This window comes from Sinohyriopsis cumingii, chromosome 14 (assembly GCF_028554795.1).
Source record: "Sinohyriopsis cumingii isolate HCF-2022 chromosome 14, ASM2855479v2, whole genome shotgun sequence".
NCBI classification, from domain to species: domain Eukaryota; kingdom Metazoa; phylum Mollusca; class Bivalvia; order Unionida; family Unionidae; genus Sinohyriopsis; species Sinohyriopsis cumingii.
In genome coordinates this window covers 94,111,735-94,134,336 of record NC_142974.1, presented here as the reverse complement: position 1 = coordinate 94,134,336, position 22,602 = coordinate 94,111,735, and the positions used below count along the sequence as shown (strand labels likewise).

Here is a 22,602-nt window from a genome sequence, read left to right as displayed (position 1 = left end):
GCGGGTTCGAACCCCGGCCGAATCATGCCAAAAACTTATAAAAATAATTGCAACTGTCTTACCAGACGATCAGCATTAAGAGATTAGTGTTAGGACTGGTCGCCTTTGTGTCAGGATAATGTGACTTGTTGGGACATGATACTACACGTATGCGGTATGGGCATGATGCCCCGGTACTAGACATCACTATAAACTCATATTGCAGACATCGGAGCGATATGACTAAAAAATTGTTAAAGCTACGTTAAAAAAAATAAAAGAGCATCATGCATGCATCATTCAGTAATTCCAATTTGTATAAGGCGGAGCGTATCGTATTATCTTTTATGTCCGTCTGGCCATTCCGCACAGTAGCTCAAGCTGTCCACCATCTACAGTTTAAAACTGGGAATGGCTTGAACTTGGGGTAAGAATTGTGTTACATTTATCTGATTTAATTCATATTTATTTTAATTGTTTGTCAGTTTTAATTATATTGTATGCTATTATAATGTAAATTTATTCACTGGAGATATTTTCCCAGAAAATCAGTTGATCTGAATCATTTCTTTTGTAAACACCAGGTGTTGATCTAATTCCTGACCTTGTTTCAGAATTTGTAGCAACCTTCGTAAACAAGTTTCTATTTTATTTTTAAATGATTGGTTTTCGTCAGGGTCATTTTTGGTGTGCGTGACATAAACACGTGACCCCACCCCACCCCTTCGATTTCGCAATTCCGTTTTTGTTTTTTTCCATTACTGCGCATTTGTTAGTTTTAATAGAGATGCGTAGAGAGATTTCTCAGGTTTGGACTTTTTACACTGATGTCAAGTTATTTTGTTGTAGCCAGATTTTGAGTTGTAACTTTCTTCAGATCGGTTGGATTTCAAAAGGATTAATTATTTTTTTCTCTGAAAATATTTTGAGTAGTGCTCACACAGAAATTTTGGAAAGACATTGCTTATAAATTTAATTTAGATTTTCAACACCAGAGTGTCGTTATTTGTATTTCTACAAGGAACTGTAGATACGCACAGTACTGACTACATCATACGTCATCGTCATCCATCTGGATTCGAACTTGAAATTATTTGAACATTTATTACTAGGACTTTTGCAATTTAATTCGTAGATTATTTTTAGATTAATTTTGGATTTGATTCTTGAAACCTTAAGTTCTTTTTTTTTTTTTTTTCCATTTTTACAGAATTTTCGAGGAAAATAAATTTTTAAATTTTTGAAAAAGCTTGTTGTTTTCACTCTTTCTGTGTTACTGTTTATTCGAGCCTAAACACGTAACAAATGACCCAACTGATATTTGAGTCAAATGTTAATGGTCAAGATCAATAAAGTTTTCCTCCACCTACAATTACCAAACTTAGTTGGTGGATTACACATTGGAAATGAACGAACCGTCAATGTTATGGTCATTGAGTCAAAGGTCAAGGTAATTGCTACTGAAAGAAGAACAGTAGTTTTCACACATTAAGGTAGGTTTCGCTATCATGTATGATTGCCAAACATTGTGGATCGCTTGTGTTTGAATATGAAGAAGAAGAAAAACATCGATGTTGTAGTGAAAAGATCAAAGGTTCTACACCACATAACTGAACCAAACACTGGACGGCTTGCACTTGAATTAAGAAAGAATCGTATCTACTTTATGGTTAAAAGGTCAATGGCCAAAGTAACTGGGCGTTATAAAAGAACAGCTGTTTTCGCATGATAACATTAATTTTACAACAGAGACGTTATTCGGAATTTGGCTTTAGGAAGAAACCTGTTAAATTTGAAGATCAATATCACCTACAATGAAGAAATTAAAGTGCTTTCTGCATCAAAATATCGGTTACCCGCATAGATGATTATTAAATACGGGACGGGCGTTCAATGTGTCGTTCACGGTACTCTTGTTCACTGCTGAAAATGGCGAAATAGTAAGAAGCATAAATATATAAAATGCAAGGAATTAACATGATTTTTACTAACAATACATTACACATAAAAAAAATCGACAAGAAAACCCGGTGAGTAAAGAAAACTACAACAAAATTATATATCTTTGATTCTGTATTAATGCTCATGAAGTTATTATATTTGTCGTTTCTGTCTCCTTTCCCAAATTCCGTACACAGCTGGGTTTTTTTTCTTTCTGTTTTTGTCCTCAATTATAATTGCTTTAGATAGGGGTGCACAACCGTGTTCTGTCCATCCCAAGTGCAAATTAAAACAACACAGAAATCTGGCTCGTGAACAGTAATTAAATTAAAGAAATTAGTGTTTGCGACCCTGAGAGTTCTTAGAAAGTGCAATCTGGCCCTTGGCCGAAAAGGTTGTGCACCAATGCTCTATATACCAGTACGTTTCTACGGCCCCACATTTCTCAAGATGGACAACTTGTTTGTAGCAGTTTTGTTTGAGACGTCACTAACACGAATTATAATTTTATTAAGCTGATTCCTTGATCTTATACCAGGTATGCAAGTCTTGGCAGTAATCGAAAGGTTTACGAGTAATAGTTTCATGTATAGAAGGATTTTTCGTCTGTAGAATGTGTGTGTAAAGCATAGTAAAGAATATAGTAAGAGTATTAAAAAGTTGTATAAGAATGAATCTATCTATTGTTATCAGCCGTCTTTTTCATGTGAAATTCGACTTGAAATCAAACATTACACGAATCACGATACTGTGTGAAAATGTATGACTGTTCACAATACTATAAATATTTGTTGCAAAGCAAAACTAACATCAAAATTGAATACAGTTCTCCTTTAAACAGACTTAAAATTAATAATATAAAAATAAAAGCAATTCAAGTTCTAAGCACAAACGATGTCCGTGTAAGCTATTGACATATATGCATGCCGATTGAATATAGCATGCATGCAATAGTCAACGTACATAAAATCGAATGTAATTATCTGCCCTATTATAACATTTCCACTTTTTCTTCTGTAAGAAATTTTTCTGTAAAAAATGTGATATTTCACATATTAGTTTTACCAATAAGTTAATCCTTGAATTTTAATTATACAGCATGAGCAAGGTGTACTGAACATTTTTAAATTATGTATGTGTTGTACACTGAAGAATACCCTCAATACGCAGTGCATTTTCCATGATTTACATTTGGAGTCGGGTCTCGGCTACACTGTACTGTTGAGTTATAGACGTAATTAGCTAACAACACATGCTATTATCGCACTGAATAAATCCTTGAGTGATATCAAAGTACTTCACAAACTGGTAGAAACCGCCCTTGTGGAGTTGAATAAAAGGTACATCTGGTGAGAGAATTTCAGCTAAGGGGAGGATATTTAGCAGGCATGGTTCACTCAACTACACTCGACATCACCCTCCACTAGCACAAAAGTAAGTTTTATCTTCCTGAGTATTTCTACTGAGGGGCAAAATACATTTCGGCAGGAAATGATCATTACATGTATCTATTCTTATGTCAATTAGACCCTGCAACATTTATAAGAATACTTTAAGAAGGTTGTGGCTGAATTTTTTTTATATTTGCAATTTCATCAATTGTCAGTCACGTTGCTAGAGTAAGAAAAATGGGTGCGAAAGTACTGAACAATTTCACCAAAATTAGGGAAGTGACCAAAAGAAGTCCAAATATATACATATTAAAGGTCCTAACATTCATTGGGCATTGCAAAAAGAATTTGCTGCATCAGTGTGACCATTTCTTTTGGAAACTGGATTATTACATGGATTAGTGATTATTCTGGGTACACTCAGATTTAGGAAACGCGCTTCCTCTGTAATACATTGCATTATTTTTTATCATATTTTGATGTTGTGGCACCAGTTGTTCTGCTTTATTATCCACGTTTGACGGTGCGATACACCTTCACCCTCTGCAGATGTTCTGTTCTTACTATGGTTCTTGCATACTCCTCAATCATACTTCTGTCGTGTCTGATTGCAAAGAAAAAGGTTTTCCTGTGGACAGCACTATCTGATCAGAAATACCAAGTTCGGACGTTACAGGTTCATGTGCATTTTGAATTTCACCTTGCTTCTGAGTTAAGATGGTTTCTTCTTTTTCTTTTGTCATCTTTCCCGAGTCGGGATCGCCATTTGAATCGACGTTTCCGATGTCAGTTCCCAAACACTTCGGCTTATTCACATTTTCACAGGAGATACGGACCTGTGCATAGTCCATCGCACCCCCTTCTTTAATACATTTGCTACTGCTGAAATCTGTATGAAAATCTTTCAAGCAGGAAGACCTTCTTAAGCTAGACACATCACTACCTTCATTGCCTCTGTCTTTGGAAATCCCACGTTCCCATTGGATGTCTCTTTCAAGAGTTTTAGAATCTTTCAATGGTTGTGTTATAATGACGTCACATCCATCTGGATCTGGAGGGTGCATCCGCCCTTGGCTTTCTTTTGAGTCGTTTTCTGATTCAACTTCAGCAATCTCTGTACGGTAAAAATGTTCTTTGTTATCAGCATCACCTCTCGGTGAGTCAAAAACTGAGCTGCTGCTGCTCGTGCTCCTCGTGGAAGAGGTATTCAAAGTTAGATGACCATTTTTGCACAAAGGCTGTTGGAAAATTTCATTCGTGGTAGCATTGCTCTCTGATAAGCTCCTTGCTATTGCATGTCCAGTGATCGGGGTATTTAGCATATCTTCATCCTTGACAGTGACGCATACGGGTGGTGCAGAGGGAAGCCTGTATGTAACGCGTTTTCGAATTCTTGAGCTCAGATCTGAAAGATTTCGTTGCATGGGTATTTTAGCTGTCTTTGGAGATGAGGGTGCACTAGTGTTTTTCTTGTCTATCAGGATCGGACGAGGTTTTTGATTTTCGGCATTTGATTCAGATGGATTGAGCTTTTCCAGAATAATCTTTCTGTCCTCTTTGTACAAATCAATGAGCAAATCAAGTTTTGTTTCTATATCCTCTACCTAAAAGTATAAACAATAATTAAAAATGTATAGTTTTTCATTTTTTATAAATATTTTTTTGGGAGAGTTACAAAATGTAATGAAATTTCGAATGGAATTGGTGTAAATGAATAATATGATTATATAATTCGTGAACGTATTTTTAAAATAGTTTTATATTAAATCCTTCACAGAAGTGTTCAACGCTTCGCATCATACTTCTATGATATTTTAATAATACAATATAGCTTGAAACTCAAACTACTGGTCTTAGTGCAACTAAATAAGTTTCAAATCTAGGCTTAAGATGACTGGCCTGAATTTCGCCAACAGACTTAAGTCAAGACTTAAATCTAATCTTAGTATCCAGTTATCTGATTATTTAAAATTTATGTTTAACTTAAAATTGACAATTCAAACTTCAGACATCAAGACCAATCAGATTGCGTAAGACTAATATAAACCAATCAGATGACCTAAGACTGATCTAAACCAATCGGTTGACTGACTTAGGACTACTCTAAACCAATCAGATGACCTAAGACTAATCTAAACCAATCAGATGACCTAAGACTAATCTAAACCAATCAGATGACCTAAGACTGATCCAAACCAATCAGATGATCTACGACTAATCCAAACCAATCAGATGACCTGCGAATAATGTGAACCAATCAGGTGACATACGACTAATCTAAACCAATCAGATGACCTAGGTGTAAACTTAATAAATGTGGATATATTTATGCATCATTTATCAATTTTAAGTCAAATTTAAATTTCAGCTAATCAAAACTCTGGATTTTAAACTCAAATCTAAGTATAAACTTAAGTTCCCTTGATGAAACTAGCGCCAGGAGATGCAATATTGCCATTTCAATATTTGAAAAAATGTGCATAATTGTTTCGAAATTGTAAGCTTTTGCAAACATTTAACCGTAAGATTTCTATATTTGCAAACGTTAACCTTATTATTTCCTATTAAGCGTGAAGCGAATTATATACCTGTCTTTCTACTTTCACAATTCGTGATGCCAAACTTATTCTTGACTCGTACACATCCTTTGCCTTTGATCCTACTTTGCCCAGTATTTGATCCAACCTGAAATATTTTAAATTGGCATCAAAAGGTAAAATAAATCAACAGACTTATATCTACGTTTCTCCATTGTTTATACCGAGTTTGAAGTGTGATCTTTTCCATATTCGATCTTGGCGAAGAATTGTAACTCGAGAAACTCGAAAGGTTGGTATTCGATTAATTGTTGGAGCATACTATCCATGTCGTAGACAATATGTAAAACAAGTATTTTTTCACGAATAATTTTTAATAAATTGCAAGTACAAAGCATCGTAAACGAAAATATTGCAACTTTTCTGAAACCAGGCCCTTGCATTTTAGTTGAACTTATGGTTAGATATGCAGAACGTTAATCCAAGGTTTCTCAATGAATTATTGTATTACAACCTCATGCATATTCTTCAATAACACGTCATTAGGATATATATACATTAACACCAGGAGCATATATGTTTTCCATAATCTGGAAGCGGGTTTACAAATTGTCTGAAGAAACGTTTTCTCAAATTAAGAATTAGACTATTAATGTTTATTCCAGTTCTGTCAATATTAGGATTGTCTTCAAAATGGAGAAATTGTAAAAAAAAAAATTGACTTTATACATTGTGCAATTTTTTAATTTGTAAAAGTAATTGGAGGAATGACACATTCTAGGTGATCCTCAATGTTCCTCAAAGCTAATACTGGGATTAATGATAAGATTTCATGACTGCATTTTAGTCGTCATTGTCAGTTGAATACCAAATGAAAAACTCTTTTCTTGTCATTCTGCGATAAGAAAGACATTTACAACTTACAAAAGAACAATTTGAATTATTTGGAAAACTGATACCAGTACTTTGTGATACCACCAACCTTCCCTGTAAACTTTTTACTCTGCTCAACATGTCTATGTGGCCGGCTGAATACTGTTCGATAACATCTGTGACGTCATAAGGCCTCAAAGCTTCTCGAAATTTACGTCGTGCTACGAAAAACCGTATTTTACGTAGTGCCCGAATGACCCTTCTATGTAACTCTGTTAACTCTCTCACTTTCGGTGAATCAAGCTCCTCTGAAAATAAACATTATACAGCAGTCAGATCAAATATTGACCACTGCACAAGTGGGGAAAATGGGACTATCACATTAGACTGTATCTTTTCATGACCTTGTAATGTAAAGTCATAAATAAAGTTTGGTTTACTTAACGGAGACATCGTGCAAAGCATAACATTCCCACCAAAATATTAGGTAGGACATGAAGAGAAGGAGACACTAATGGGGATGGAGGGACGATGCTATCAATAACTTAAAATGTTTAAATAAGACAGACTGTCGAAATACAGATGATTATATAATGTAAAATAATCCAATCAACATTTTTTATTTCTAGTGTTATGTATGTTTAATTTTTATTGTGTGCTTCACCTTTGTCAATAACTGAGATTTTGCATACCTGACTACTCGCATGTTTTTGTCATGTTTGTGAGTTATAAATAAGTTTTTTTTCTGATACTGAGTTCAAATATATGCTTAATTTGCCAACTAAGAACGTTCCGGAACAGAACTTGTGACCTACATCCTAGTAGTTGTATTGTGTCATATTTTTATATTAGGTTGTGGCAAACTAAATTTTTCATTTCTTTTCTAAGTTCAGTCTATGAAATCAGTTACTGTTGTTTTCAGATAATATTTGAGGTGAATCATGTATTTAAATTTTTATTAGCATTACAAAGTGCTCATCGACTTTTGGACTAAGTCCTATTTTGGGGCTGTCATTGTCCCTGGTAAAGATTTTAATTTTACATATTTAAGTAATCTTTAGTGAAACCATCAAACAGTCACGTGTCATCGAACGTAATGACCATTGTCTCGAATCCTACCCAGAGGCTGTGGCTTGAGCTTGCAGGACATTACGAAATTTCGGAAATAAAAGCATTTTTAACAGAGCAAGAAATAAAAATATTTTGGTTCAGTATTTGGTGGGAAGAAAATTTTGGATGATAATGTTCTGAGTTTGATTCGTAGGTCTGTCTCTGTATATATAAGATAATTAATGAAATTACAGGATTTTTTAAATATATGAAATTGAGATGATCAAAGCTTCAGCTTTGGAAAGAAATTATGAAACTGCAAATTCAGAAAGAAGTAAAGGAGAGGCAAATGCAGAGAGAGAGACAGAGATGCAGAGAGGAAAAGGAGAGTCATATGCAGGGATAGGCAGAAGAAAGAAGCATAATCGCAGAGAGAAGAAAGGGAGAGACAGATCATCAAAAAAGAGAGGGAGAAATATAAAAGCAAAGAGAATCGAAGCCAATGCAGAAGGGATTTATTTCAGAATACTGTAGATTCCACTTTAATTTGCACTTTAAAACTTAGAGAAATTCATTTTTATTTTTAAATTTTCCTATACTAGCTGGTTTCGCTTCTTCTCTGTTATTTAGTTTAAGACCATCACCTCTCCAGTTGCCTAGTGGTTAGAGTGTCCGCCTCGTCATACCAACGACTTATAAAAATTGTACTAGGCTCTCTGTATTAAGTGGTTAGTGTCAGGACTTGTCGACCTGGTGTCAGGATAATGTGACCGTGTGCGACATAATGTTACATGTCTGTGGCATGATGCCCCAGCGCTTGACATCACTGTAAACTGTCACACTGCAGACATCGTAGCGATATGACTACAATCGTTTCATAACTACGTTACAAATCCAGATCACACATCCTAAAGTTTAAAACCATCGAATCGTAACAATGGGTGGCATAGAACAAAGATAAATAAATAACACTAAGGCTAATATTTTACTTATCCATGACGAGAGATGGATAAGAAAAGTGTCCGTATTTTCAAATGTACTAATATGACTGACTGTCATCAGACAGTTTTCTTTTGCTGTTAAGTTTGCTGGTTGCGTGTTACAATGGAATATTAAGTAACACCCTTCAAACTGTTATGAATAAAGCGAAATAACGGTGGCTGAAAAAAAAATCAAGATCTAACAATGTCCAAATATAACTGATAGTGCATTGTGCTGTGTAATTATTCACACAGTAATATAACTGTTATTACACAGTCCTCTGCAATTACTTACACAGTAATATAACTGTTTTACCGTTATTACACATATTCTTCAACAGCAGTGCCAGGAACAAAACATTGCAAAGATACCAACGAAAGTTGCACCACCCCGGATTCGCGCATTCACACATCCACACATACATTTTCTATATAATAGGAAATGAAATTCATTCAGTCACCACAGTGACCTCATGCTGGTGGCACACAGACACACACGCAGACACACGAATACATCCTCCACACAGATATACACACACGCGCGCACGCGCGCGAATATGCATTCACATACTTATTTACCGATACATGTTAGGTTTAGTACTATTCTAAAGGAAGAAACAATAATTAATACAAGCTGATTTTAGCAATTGTGATCGAAATGTTTCCATGATTTTCAGTGCTGGCATGTATTATTTCATCGTGGTGCATGCATAAAATCTTTTTTATTGGGTGGGGGGGAGGGGCATATTATTTATGGGGTGATCGTACTCTTGTATTCATTAATTTATGTATTATTTCATGAGAATTTCAATATAGGTCAATAATGAATACTCTTGTTCTTTTGCTGTTAACGCAGAACTCAGTGCTTCTTGACTCATTACACTGTTATTCATCGTATTGTGTCCCCGGTATGTTTTTGTTAGTGTTTATTTTTCAGCTATGTATTAAAACTGTAACGAAACACACGTATATCGAATAGCTTTTATCTACCTTCTATTGCGCGTCGAGTGAAAGAAAACTGAACAATATTCTCCTCGTATTTAAGGTAAGTATTCCAGCAGCAGTAATTGCCGCAATAACTTTTTTTTTTAACTTCCAAGATATAATGGCTAATTTGGACTGTTTAAAACAAATGCCATACTTGCATCAAACTCTATATCCTACTTCGAGAGAAAACAAGGGAAAGGATGAACCCGCACCCAACCTAACCCATTAAAAATATAAGAATAAAGCATTTATATATATCGTGTTTAGTGTGTAATACCGCGGCGGTGTTATAAATTTTAACCATGCTGGGTTGGTGGGTTGAATATATTTTCTAATATCGTTTAAGAAGAGGGTGTTTTCTTTTCTGAAGTGACAAGGTTACATTGTTTAATGCTTGTTATGTATTACTCGATACGCGTGTTAGTAGCGATCCGGAGGAATCTATGTAGTTCACTACACTCAAATACATTCCAAAACATACAGAAGAATCTTCGTCGTTCCTTTCTCATGGGAAATACAAATCGTTTAACAATAGAGTGGACGTGTGCTTGCGTTCTTTTTATCATTCTTAGAAGCAGACACGTTTCTTGAAGAACACCAATTTGTAAATACATTAATTAACGCGACATTTTTATTTAACTTTTCAATATGATTATTTCTTGTCATGTTATACCATCTTGGATTTGATAATCTTAATATATTTTCTATATAATAGGAAATGAAAGTCAGTCAGTCAGTCAGTCGGTATGTCAGTCAGTCATCATAGTGACCTCATTTGTTCTTACCCTCTGAATGTTCTTTGTTTACAAATGACGCAATGGAGCTCTCTCTCATGATTACTAGCTTGTCCACTCTTTGATCGACTAGTCCAGTTGCTAGGCTTAGGTGACTCCTTGAAATAATAATAATAATAACGTAAACACGCATTTAAGAAAATTATCGTTTTAATGACGCTAATTATAATTACTGGCAAAACGTATTTCAAGTGTGAAATTTTCCCAGGTTGATTCAAATACTGATATTTATTTTTTTCTTTTCTTTTCGATTTGCGACAAAACGATGAATGTTAGTGTTGATATATATAGTTATTTTAAGTTAGTTAACACAATGTATTCATCAAGTGATTCGTATTACGAATTATAATTTCCTACCAGACAAATGAACGTCATAAAGGAAAGACAAACAAGTTCCACTTTCAGTGTGGATTTCGAATTTTCTTCAAAGGTCACACTGTCCAAAATTTCAGGCAATATAGTATAAATGCTAGTACCAACATGGAAACATATTTCTACAATATTAATAATTTTGTGATCCTAAGTTTGAATTGTACTTGATTAATATTTAACCTATAACCTTTATAATCCTTGTCCCTGTTTCAATAAAATTATATTCATCTCAGTCAGTCATCGTAAATATCGTTTATACGTACTCTTTATTTTAATCGTCATTTCAGCAGCAATGTATTAAAGCTTTTTCTTCAAGTAAAATCTGGAATTCTTCAAAAATATTTCGGAACAATACGAAATGCGCAATGCACATATTACCGTTAAATGGTCTAATTTATTTTGCTCTTTCGCGGACCTTACCTCTGATGGAATCTCCAATTTCGTCACGAATATCAGAAGCACAATACTATCTATTATCAATTTGAGGACAGGTTATAAGTCTATTTGTGATCTGGGACCTACTAACTTGTAAGAAGCAGCGAGCATGCACAGTTCTGCGCCATTATAAGCATGAAGCTACATGAACACCAGACTGAAAATAAAGATGCATAGCGGGAAATGCCCTTCCACTACAGGTTCAGAGCTATCTATTGAACACAAATCTCTAGCAATGATGATTGATATACGTATTTCCTATTTCATGCCATCAGACAAATGTAACATATTTCTTCACAATATAATTTTAGGCCAGTCTTTTCGAGGAAAATTATTGATGTGTACCATCCAAAATAAAAGTAAAGAGCTAGTTGATGCCAACAAAAGGAGTCATGCTCCATGATTGAATCGAATTGAAATGTTTTGAAACATTAAAGCATCATTTATATTTCTAAAAGAACATAAGAATGTATGATCGAAAGGGGGATTTATGTGTTTAACATTGTTTACACGAGGTATTAGACAAATAAGAAATACATATTTCTCAAAGCTCGAAATACTACTTAAGACGTGACACATGTCTCGTGTCTGTACTAGCTGGGAAAAGAAATGGAACCAATTAAGGACATTGCATAAATGATAAAAAACTTATCTTAGATGTGCAATAATTCTTACCAGGTCCGATTCACCAAACTAGAGACAGAATAAAATGTATTAAAAAAATGTATTAATAATGAAATATCAGAGATCATCGTAGAACGCAGAAGACATAAATTGTATATATTTTACACACACATTTTTTTCATCAGAAGATGAAGTCCTGAAAACAAGGTTTCTAAGCAAATCATACGGATATCACGAATAAAATGATATAATCCGAATGTCAGTATTGACATTATTACCAGGAGAGTAAATCGAAGTCAAATAGAATTTTATGTAACTCACATTCTTACATTAATTTTTCCTGTTGTTGCAAATGTATTCGACTACAAATGCAAACAGATTAAAGGTTCGCAATTCTGAAAACTGTGAGATCAGAATCCAGCTATGTTTCTTATAAGCAAAGCAATATAAGAAATATCTCTTTATAACGTTGCTTTCTAAGATGATGATGATGATTATGGTGATGTTGTTGTTTTTCCAAGCAGGATAACCCTTGTGAAGAAACGATCACTATTTATATCTTGCATATGGAATTCGAATTGTGATTTGCTCTCAACTCTTGTAAGATATAGAAGAATTTTAGTGCATTTTAAGCATATGTCCAACAGAAGACTACATACAAGATCATGTTGCTAAAAAATAAATTGCAACCAGGATAGGGTACTGTTCCTCTCTTTTGTCTAGTGTGTTGATGGCTTGGTAATAATTTGAGATTATGTATTGGGACGCGGCATGAAATATTCGCGATCTTTCACAATTATTAGTGTGGTTGACGATCTACCTGGACCATATGCCCACCATTATTGTTTTAGTTATGTTGCATTTCCTGTCGATTCTCGGCCAGAAGATTAAAATAGAATTATCGACTTATGTATGCCGTGTGTGAGAACATGATATATCATCCCACGTCTGCACTGATTAGCTGATTATCAATAACTTAATATAATCACAACAAAGGCCACACCATCGTCAACATGCCATTTTCATATATAAACGAATAAAACCAACACGGCAGCAGTGAAAAGAATGGATATTTGTTACATTTGCCTTCCCGACAGCTGGCGATGGCCTTGTAAAACCCGAGTATGCGGTAGCTATCAAAACATGATGCCAGGTAATTTTAAGGCTTGTGTTTCAACCCAAGAAGATTTTTTTGTTGTTGTTGTTGTTGTGGGGTTTAACGCCATTTTTCAGCACGATAGGCTATACATGGCGGCCAGTATTAATGGTGGAGGAAGAACCCGGAAAACCCCGGAAAGAACCACCGACCCACAAGAAGCTACTGGCAAGCTTTCTCACTTGCCCACATTGCCTGAATCTTAGACTCGAACCGCCGCAGACAGAGGTGAGATGGCTGTGATCCGTAACGAAGAGCGCTTTAGACCACTCGGCCACTCGGGGCCCCCAACCCAAGAAGATAGAGATAGAATAAGATAGATACATTATCAAGTGTCCTTTCTAACAGAAATTTAAGATTAACGTAAGAAGCCGAGCACTTTTGACTGAGTTTCTGTTACGAAATTTGAGGAAAGTCCTTATAACATCGGAATCTGCTCTTGGCATTTTGCCACCCGATGAGCCGCGTACAATACAGCACAGAAGAATGAAACACATCATACACGTACAGTACTGTACGCCATTTTCTGCCCGATTGATAATGAGAATTAATAAAAAATCTTTTCAGGATCCTGAACCAAACAGAACCTAATCAGCACCCGTAGATCCACAATTAAACTCAACTGGAAAGAACATACATAACTTCACTACCAATCCCTTTCACGGACAGAATAATATATAGAACTAGATCGACAAGAACAGTCGGTAAATGAGGCATCAACAAAACATGCTGTATTTGTGTGTTCGGTCACACGCCAATTGGTGAATGATGCATCAACAAAACAGCAGTAGATGTCTGTTCGGTCACATGACAATCGGTGAATGAGGCATCAACAAAACAGTCAGTAGATGTGTGTTCGGTCACATGACAATCGGTGAATGAGGCATCAAACAAAACAGGCAGTAGATGTGTGTTCGGTCACATGACAATCGGTGAATGAGGCATCAACAAAACAGGCAGTAGATGTGTGTTCAGTCACATGAATTATTATTTACTTGTTATAGTTCAGGACTTTCTGAACATTATTATACCGTCATTGCAGTCGGATTGATGTCATATCCAAGTCTAGTAATGCCGAGTAATGTATTAAATAGACAGTATTGTTACACACCAACCAAGGAGACTGAACCATACACAGAAACCATACCGTTTGCACATGCGCAGAGCATCAGCAAATATGTTATAGTCTACGATCTGATTGATTTAAGCGAATGACAGTACTCTGCATCTAACGAATATCTAATATCATTTACTATTTGTACAATCTTAGTACCCTCTTGACTTAACGCATATTATTGTATCAATTTATAGCATCAATGCTATATATGCAAATATGCCTACGCTATGAAAATTATCCACAGATTTGTAATGGTCTATATACAAATCTCGGTTGAACGTATGGATAGCAATCGGAATGCTTAGTGATCTTACTAGCTGGGCACCTGTCTGAGAACAGCACTAGACATCGTGAGAATATGGCAGCTGTTGGGGGGAGGGGTCAACCTAACACCCGTTACCGACATGGCCTCAGCGGCTCCGAGCAGTCGAAAGGTACTTTCTTAGCTCGTGTCAGAACCATTGAAACCTTCTTACTGAAAGCAAAAGTCGTGGTTGCGATTCCATTATGCACCCCGATTGATGTGCAAGTAACATACTCAGCAAGACTACTGTCTCGTTGACAGCCTGGGATTTTGCTATTTTTATTTTTTTCAAATTTCCATAACTAAAATAATTGATTTTCAAATATATGTCTAGTTGTATTAATCAAACTGAAGATGTCGTTATTAATGACCAACACCAAAACAAAAGAAATAAAACTGCAATCATCTTTAAAAAGTCTCCCAACTCAGACGAATAAAGATTCATTCAAAATAAATGCAAATAAGTATACATTTTTAGCTTCAACACAAGCAAGATTGAAAAATATTCGAAGATCATCAATACAAAATTCATCAGTGTAGCTCAGTTAGACTTAACAATCGGACTATTGAAACAGCCTACTCAGGAATTAGTAAAAGCTGACCACATACATTGTCACTATATAACTAGAACTATGAGCATACTCAGCAGGTGGAAAATGGGTGACGTCACTGGACGATTATTTGTCATCTTGCGTACGTTATTTGGACAGGACATAAGCAAAATACAAGATAAATCTTTCACAGAAGCGAATGTTTAACATTGCATACAAATGAAAGTCGAACGCTCGGGAGAAAATAATACAAAATGCATTGAATGTTTAAGAACGATTAAGCTTGCACCAACATAATTGATGAGGATAATAAATGTTTTACTGCACCAGTTTTAAATAATCTCAAGAAAATGTATCATAAACCAACAAAATATAGTCTGGACAGACATATTCATTGGCTTGAACGATTTTCGGTGAGAAAAGAGTACATGCTGATAATTAAACATGATATAAATGCATATATTAAATATAAATAAAATAGTTGATCCGACTTATATTAAACTGGCTAGAATAATTGAAAAAGAAAGAGACACACATTGTGACATGTTAGTCATGCTTCAACATGGTGGCGTAATAAAAACAAAGATCGCTTTGTTAGAATAAAAATATTGTCACGATTGGTGTCATGAGAGATTCGTAGGCATCACACCCAGAAACAGACTTTAAAAATGTAATATTTTTTCAACAGAACATACAATAAAATCTCTCTCTCTCTCTCTCTCTCTCTCTCTCTCTCTCTCTATATATATATATATATATATATATATATATATATATATATATATATATATATATAAGAAGTTAAACTTATAGTTGATATATGAATTGTACTACAGCATGCTGAAAATCAATTACAATACATAAATAAGATTCGTGGCTTATACGCATTCAGTATTTATCTAAGCCGAGACAGATCACATTTACTGTGACAAGAAATGAAGCATGAACTTTCATGCCGCTAGTGACTCTCAAATAGACGACCTTATTGGCAACCCACGAATAAATAAGATGATCCCCGTATTATTCAAGGATACGTTAAACACATGTTCCAATGACAGAAATGTGTGGGTTACTGTAAAATTTCTATTTATTCACAGTGGAAAAAGGCGAAAAGAAAGTTTATAGAGAATTTTTAAAATGTATAATAAAACAGAATGTATAAATTGACATTATAAACTTTCTTATCAAATCACATGGGAAATTGTCAGGGAATTTATTTGTTTAAGTCTAACAATTATGAGGTGTATAACGTCCTCACAAAAAATAATGCCGCTCTGCCTGTTTGTAAGGACAATCTATTGTAACTGAAAAGATTAAAAGAATACCTTGATGACAAGATGGCAAAAACCAGTCTACCTAAATCACATGTGCCATTGTCAAAGTGAATCTCTAAACGTGCTAAAAGGTCTTCAACTGTATTCTTGTTCGAAGTATGTACAATTATTACTCTGTTGTTTTTGTTGGGTTTTTAAAGGGGTGGGGATGCCAAACAGTTCCCATCTCTTATTCTATTTTTGTCGTTACTCTACAAAACAAACTCCGTTTATTTTCTGTTAATTCTTTGAGTAAAGATATACTTTTTTTTGCAATCACGCATACTGATATACCAAACTGTATGCCATGAAAAGTTAGTGTAGTTAGTTCAATTGCTTTCTTTGCTACATTGTCAAGATTCCCGGTCATCAATTCGAAAACATTAATAGTTTTTTGTTATTATAAACATCAACCAGTAGCTCTAGTCCCTGGTCTAATTTATCCTCACATTTTCATCGTTGTATAACCACTTTCTATTTCGTTTTGCATACAAATGTTGGGCAGTTGATACGGATTAAATGGGAATGATTATGTACTCATCTCTGTCAGGCTTAATGCAAAAAGAGGGACAGTTGTAACTGCTCTGATAAGCACGCCCTGATATTCTGTAGCCAAACTCGACAGTGTTATCTTATCCTGCTCTTTAAAAACCAATCAGATGGCGTAAGACTAATATAAACCAATCAGATGGCGTAAGACTAATATAAACTAATCAGATGACCTGTAATTACCGTATGGACTAGAATTATTAATTTAGTTAGAACTGCTAAGCTATTTACCGACAAACAAATTTATGTCATTTTGGTCTCAGCTTATTAAATGTGACCTGGTTAAAAGTACTCGGATTTTTAACTTCACAACTTCTTTAATATCCATGCTTGATGGTTGATCAATTGTGAATCTCATTAGCTTTCTTTAAAGCGAAGTGAACTTACGTAAGAATATAATTGAATGTTGCAGTCGACATTTGCCTGTAATTAAAAGCTCTGTTATTTATAAATCATATACCAGTGTAAATTTACTCTTAGCCTGTATTTACATTGTCAAATTGTTGTCAGTTAACTGCATGCAATATCAGATGATCGATTGTGAATTAAGTGAAAATCGAGCAGTTAGCTTTACAATTTATTTAATATCCATCCTTGATGGTGGACCAGTGGGCACTAAACACTAACGTTTCAAAAGGCTACCATAATAGCTATTTATTTTTCAGACAGACTTTAATACTTTAGGCATCTCTGATTTGGGGTTGGACGAAACCAATTTATTCCAGTAAAATATGTTTCTTTGATAATACATAACCAGTCATAATACATTAGGATAACTACCACTACTACCTCACAAAACGAGATCCCCAGGCTAAAAGTTATCTGCTCACCTGGGTGGCAGTTAAATAGAGAGATCTCCCCTGAGACCGGGATTGGCGCCAAATCCTATGAAATCGACTGATACTACCTGAGCAGAAAGCACGCTTTTTACATAGATGTAACTGCGGGGAGGCCAGGAGAGTTTTTCTCATATCCTCGCTTCCATGATAACAAAATGGGCCAGTGATCGTGGAACAGCAGTCTTAATTGTGATTGATGCTAACTGTTCTGATTGAAGACCAATAAGAAGTTAGATATTGGGGTATGGGTGTCTCTATTGGTATAACGTTATTTTGCACTTCACTACGGATATATTCCTTTGCCATTCTTCGCCTCTAAGGTGGATGTCCATCTCACTTAAGGGATTCTCCATCACTTATTGTGAGAACTGTTTGTTCTTAATGGCGTATTTTAAACATAAGATCCAGATTTGCAGGTTTATTAAATCCTGATTGGGATGAAACACTTGCCATTTTAGTTGCTTAAATCATATGAGAAAATATCTCGATTCCCGGCTATTATGTAGAGAGATGAATGAGGCTGATCAAAGATTTCCTATCTGAGTGAAGTAACCAGGTTAAGGAGACACTTCGATTCTTATGATTCCTGTATCACCTTTAGAACCTGAGGTTTTATAGAAGTGTATAAATTGGTCCTTCCAATCCATAGACAGAGCTTTGTTATCCAGGCCTTTTGGTTCCGGGACTGGTGAGACGCATGTTGGTATGTTGGCATTCCACCTTGTTGCCAATAGGTCCATCATAGGTCAATCCCATCGAACATCTATTGTGTGAAAAACTATTAGTTCCTTCTTGCAGGACAATGAGTCCGCCAATACATTATCCATACTAAAATATGTCGAATTTAAACATAAAAGTGTCGTTGAGGACACCACTTTAGAAACTCACTAAGAAAGATATGGGAACTTTGTTCTGCTTTGCTGTTTGTGATACGTCACCGCAGTGGAGTTGTCGGAAAATTGAGAACTCGATTCACATTTGAGTTATCCAGCCACCAATGAAAAGCTTTCAAAATATGTTTCAACTGAGAATGCTCATATACAAATAATGATCCTGAGGGGGCCACACTTCTGAGATATCCCAAAATGATACTGAACTCGTTCCCCCAGTCATCTGTGTTTGCAGCTATTCCGATCGTGATTACCTGAGGTTGTACTTGCAGAAAACTTCGTCGTTAGAGATAGGAAGAACAGAGAAGTTGGAAATTTACAGATGGACTATACTTACTTTCGAAGGTGAAAATCCTTCAAAATATTTTGTAGGTAGAAAAGTTCAAACTGCTTGTATGGAGTTTGCGCGACCACTCTGTCTGTAGAGAACGTGCCATTCGGCACGAGCGGAAGTAGTAACTAACGATCTCAGGTACTTAGGCGCCAATCCCGGAATCAACAAACAGGTTGTAGATGTGTGTTCGGTCACAATCCCGGAATCAAGGGGAGATCAGTCAATATAACTGCTACCTAGGTAGAAAGATAACGTTTAGCATTTTAGCTAAACGTTTTAGCCTGGGAGGCCTGGATTTGCGAGACAGTGTTGTGATGTGATTTGGATTTGTAACGTAGCTTTAACAATGTTTCAGTCATATCGCTACGATGTCTGCAGTGTGGCAGTTTATAGTCATGTCTAGCACTGGGATATCATGCCGCAGACATGCATCATGATGTCCTACCCACATTATCCTGACACCAGGCCGACCAGTATAAACACTAACCTCTTAATGCTGAGCGCCAAGCGAGGCAGCTCTTAGTACCATTTTTGTAAGTCTCTGGTATGCCTCGGCCGGGGATCGAACCCAAGACCTCCCGCATCCGAGGCAGACACTCTAACCAGTAGGCCTCCGAGCGGTCCGAGGTAGTAGTAGTAATTCTTAAAGTATTAAGATTGGGTAACGTTTTTTGAAAAACAAACTGGCATGGTTGGGTTTGTTCAATCTCACCGATGCAATCGAGAGATCTAGTCAAAATGCTGCTTATACTTGTATTATCTCGGTCCCTTTGTGTGAGACCGGTTATAGCATAGCATCCAGTCGCTCGGAACTACTTTTCAATGGAGTCAACCATTTTTGTATTCGGCTATGTCCGAGGGAGTTGATTTTTATTGCACAAGTTTAGCAAATTTACCTTAATATTATTTTGGAGGAGAGAAAGGAATAAAAAAAGAAAACCAAAAATACTTAAACCATTTAGAAAACAAACTACAAGTTAGGGATCATCCTGACCCTAATGAGTAGGAGAGAATACAATTATATCCTGACCACCTACCGGGTACATTTGTTATAACTGAACTTTCCAACATTCTGCTAAATATGAATTAGTAATTTACCACGTAATTATGGAGGCGTCGAAAATTACGTGGACAACAAAGAGAAGAAAATTAATGATTGAAAGATACATTTGCACTGCCAGACGACCGTCATGTGTCCTGTGATAAGGACTACATTTGTAAAAAAAAACCAAAAAACATCTGTTTTATGAGATCACTCATCTAGAGTCTATATTTGACTATAGTTATGATACAAAAATGCCAAATTCTGCGTGAGATGTTATGGTCATATGTAAGCCTTATTCAGTATCGTTTAAGACTTTTGTCGGGGTTATGTACTTATTAATAGAAAAGCAACATCTCCTAGATCTGGTTTAAATACTTGCTGGGCAAAGATATGAGGAACCTTAGACGGTAAAATTAAGCCACCAAACAATAAACCGACCTTTCAAAAATGATTCTTAGAACCTTGGTATGTACCCAACAGACCAAAACAAAGGCTTCAACGATCTTAAAGAGTTTTGTCATAAAATTTGAATTTCTTTTATCAAAAAAAAAACAACAATTATGATAGAGTTTTAATATATCAATGTTAGCATTATATTGATTTCCTAATTAATATGGTCTGATGTTAGACGTTAGCCATTTTGGATTTCTCATCGTCTTCTTGTTTTCTTTGAGACAAACAATTAATGTTGCGTTAAACTCCAGTCAAATAGTCTCTTGACAACGACCTATAACCTGAGTATCACGGGTATGAATTTCAGCACCCTAACAACGAGAATAGATACCTCTGCAATGTTTCTGGAATTTCGTTTTCTTCATGTGAGTTTCCTCTCTTTGACTCCTTTCTCGTGAAAGACGGGGAATGAGGACCTCCCATAGAAGCGGTCATATTATTGTTGGTGTTACCTGAGCGATCTCTTCGTCTCGTAGAAAACCTACTCACAAAGGATGTATTGTTCTTGAACGGCCTCTCCCTGCCAAGAATGGAAGGCCTTTAAAATGAGGGAATAATAATCTATAAATGCGAGATATGGAAATAAGATTACCCATTATCAAAATGCATATATAGTCTTACCAAAAACAAAGAGGATGGTGGTAGCTTTTGAATATCACTATATTTCAATGGGTAGCTTTATATCAACATCAACAGGTCAATAAAAGAAAAGACAAGTACAAAATGTTGTTGTTGATTGAGTTTTATCAAGGCGATTATGACAATTTTTCATACAATGATAAGAGCATTTTTATAATTGTACAGTATCAACTAAACATTAGCAATATCAATATCATAGAAATAAAATGTTAATGAATATGTGATGGGGTCAAAGCAATATGCTTAAAAATGGCCTTATGGAAGGTCTTCAGAGTTCTAATATGTATATCAATTTTACTTACTAAAATGTATACATCTCAGCTACATTTCTACTGTATCTGTTAAGGGGCGTTTGATTGGTTCAGCTCTTGAAAATAGTGTACCACTGATATCAGCAATGTTGTCAATAACACGACAAGAGCAAATAATATCAAACACGATTGTTCTTCCTTCTTGCAGAGTGGGATACATTCCATGGACCGTGACATGTTCTTTCTGTTTTCAAATGCTGGGTAACACACGAATTAAGAGAGTTCAATCTGGAAGTCATCCCCTGGAATCTTGTTTATTCGGTCTTTGACTGTCCAGACAATATCTCCCCAGCTTTTGTTAGAATTAATTTTCATTTTATCAAATTTTTTAAATTTCAAGTGTTAAAACGTCTGCTTTGGGTCGCCAGTTGTGGCTTATATTGTGCGTTTGTGCACTTTTGAGACAAGGACATCTTTGAAACATTTAAGAAATGCGTATCCACATAGCATAAAATAAGACTTACGTTGATGGGCTAGGACATGGAATCATGTGGGGTTTCCAGGTTGCTACTGACGTCGAGTTTTCATCTGCTGCATAGCAACGCCATAGACATTGAATCAAGGTGGCAGCAGGGACTCGTCTTCGTATGAGATGCTTTTGTCTCTGTTGTTGCTGAACTTTGAGAGCAAATCCTGAACCTAAAATCCCCTAGAAAAGAAAGGTGTTGATATTAATTATATGCCGAGAAAGTGTTAAATATATAAATCGAAATATGTCAATACAACACGGATGCCCTCGCCACCATAACGCAAGTAAAAGTAAAAATTCCATGTCGAATATGAGCTATAGCTTCATAGAATCTGCCGGAAAAAAAAATGTACAAACGTAGCTTGCGTCTTCTTGATCATACGTTCGGGCCTTAATTTGGTTGCATCACTGAAATCCTTGAAAGTGCATTGGCTGGGAAAGGAATTGCAAAATTCCAAGTCGAACATGGGCCATAACTCCGTAAAATGTTTGCCGCAACCGTTGATAATCAAACTTGACCGAACTATCATTTTTATGTAAAAGCAACACAGCAGATTTGATTTTAATACATGCCGTTTTTCAAAGGTTATTAAGCTGGAATTGAAATTGAAGGCAAATATTAAGTCAAACATGGGCCATAAACTCACCCAAAACTGGCTGTAAATCAAA

At 35.6% G+C, this 22,602-nt stretch overlaps 1 protein-coding gene across 5 annotated transcripts in view; it reads right to left on the bottom strand.

Annotated features, from left to right (window-relative positions):
* Window positions 1-1,942: 1,942 nt before the first annotated feature.
* LOC149784419 (potassium voltage-gated channel subfamily KQT member 1-like) overlaps window positions 1,943-22,602 on the bottom strand; it is a 162,940-nt gene continuing 142,280 nt past the window's right edge. For 2 of the 5 annotated variants that reach the window (XM_089932475.1, XM_089932479.1), the window contains exons 7-13: window positions 21,929-22,113; window positions 20,846-21,052; window positions 12,015-12,032; window positions 10,524-10,630; window positions 6,831-7,029; window positions 5,900-5,996; window positions 1,943-4,915 (exon numbers count right to left, since the gene is read on the bottom strand). In XM_089932475.1, coding sequence (XP_089788601.1) covers window positions 3,899-4,915; window positions 5,900-5,996; window positions 6,831-7,029; window positions 10,524-10,630; window positions 12,015-12,032; window positions 20,846-21,052; window positions 21,929-22,113 — 1,830 coding nt within the window. In that variant the 3' untranslated portion in view covers window positions 1,943-3,898. The remainder of the gene's footprint in view (window positions 4,916-5,899; window positions 5,997-6,830; window positions 7,030-10,523; window positions 10,631-12,014; window positions 12,033-20,845; window positions 21,053-21,928; window positions 22,114-22,602) is intronic. The other 3 variants (XM_089932477.1, XM_089932476.1, XM_089932478.1) reach the window with 3 other exon arrangements.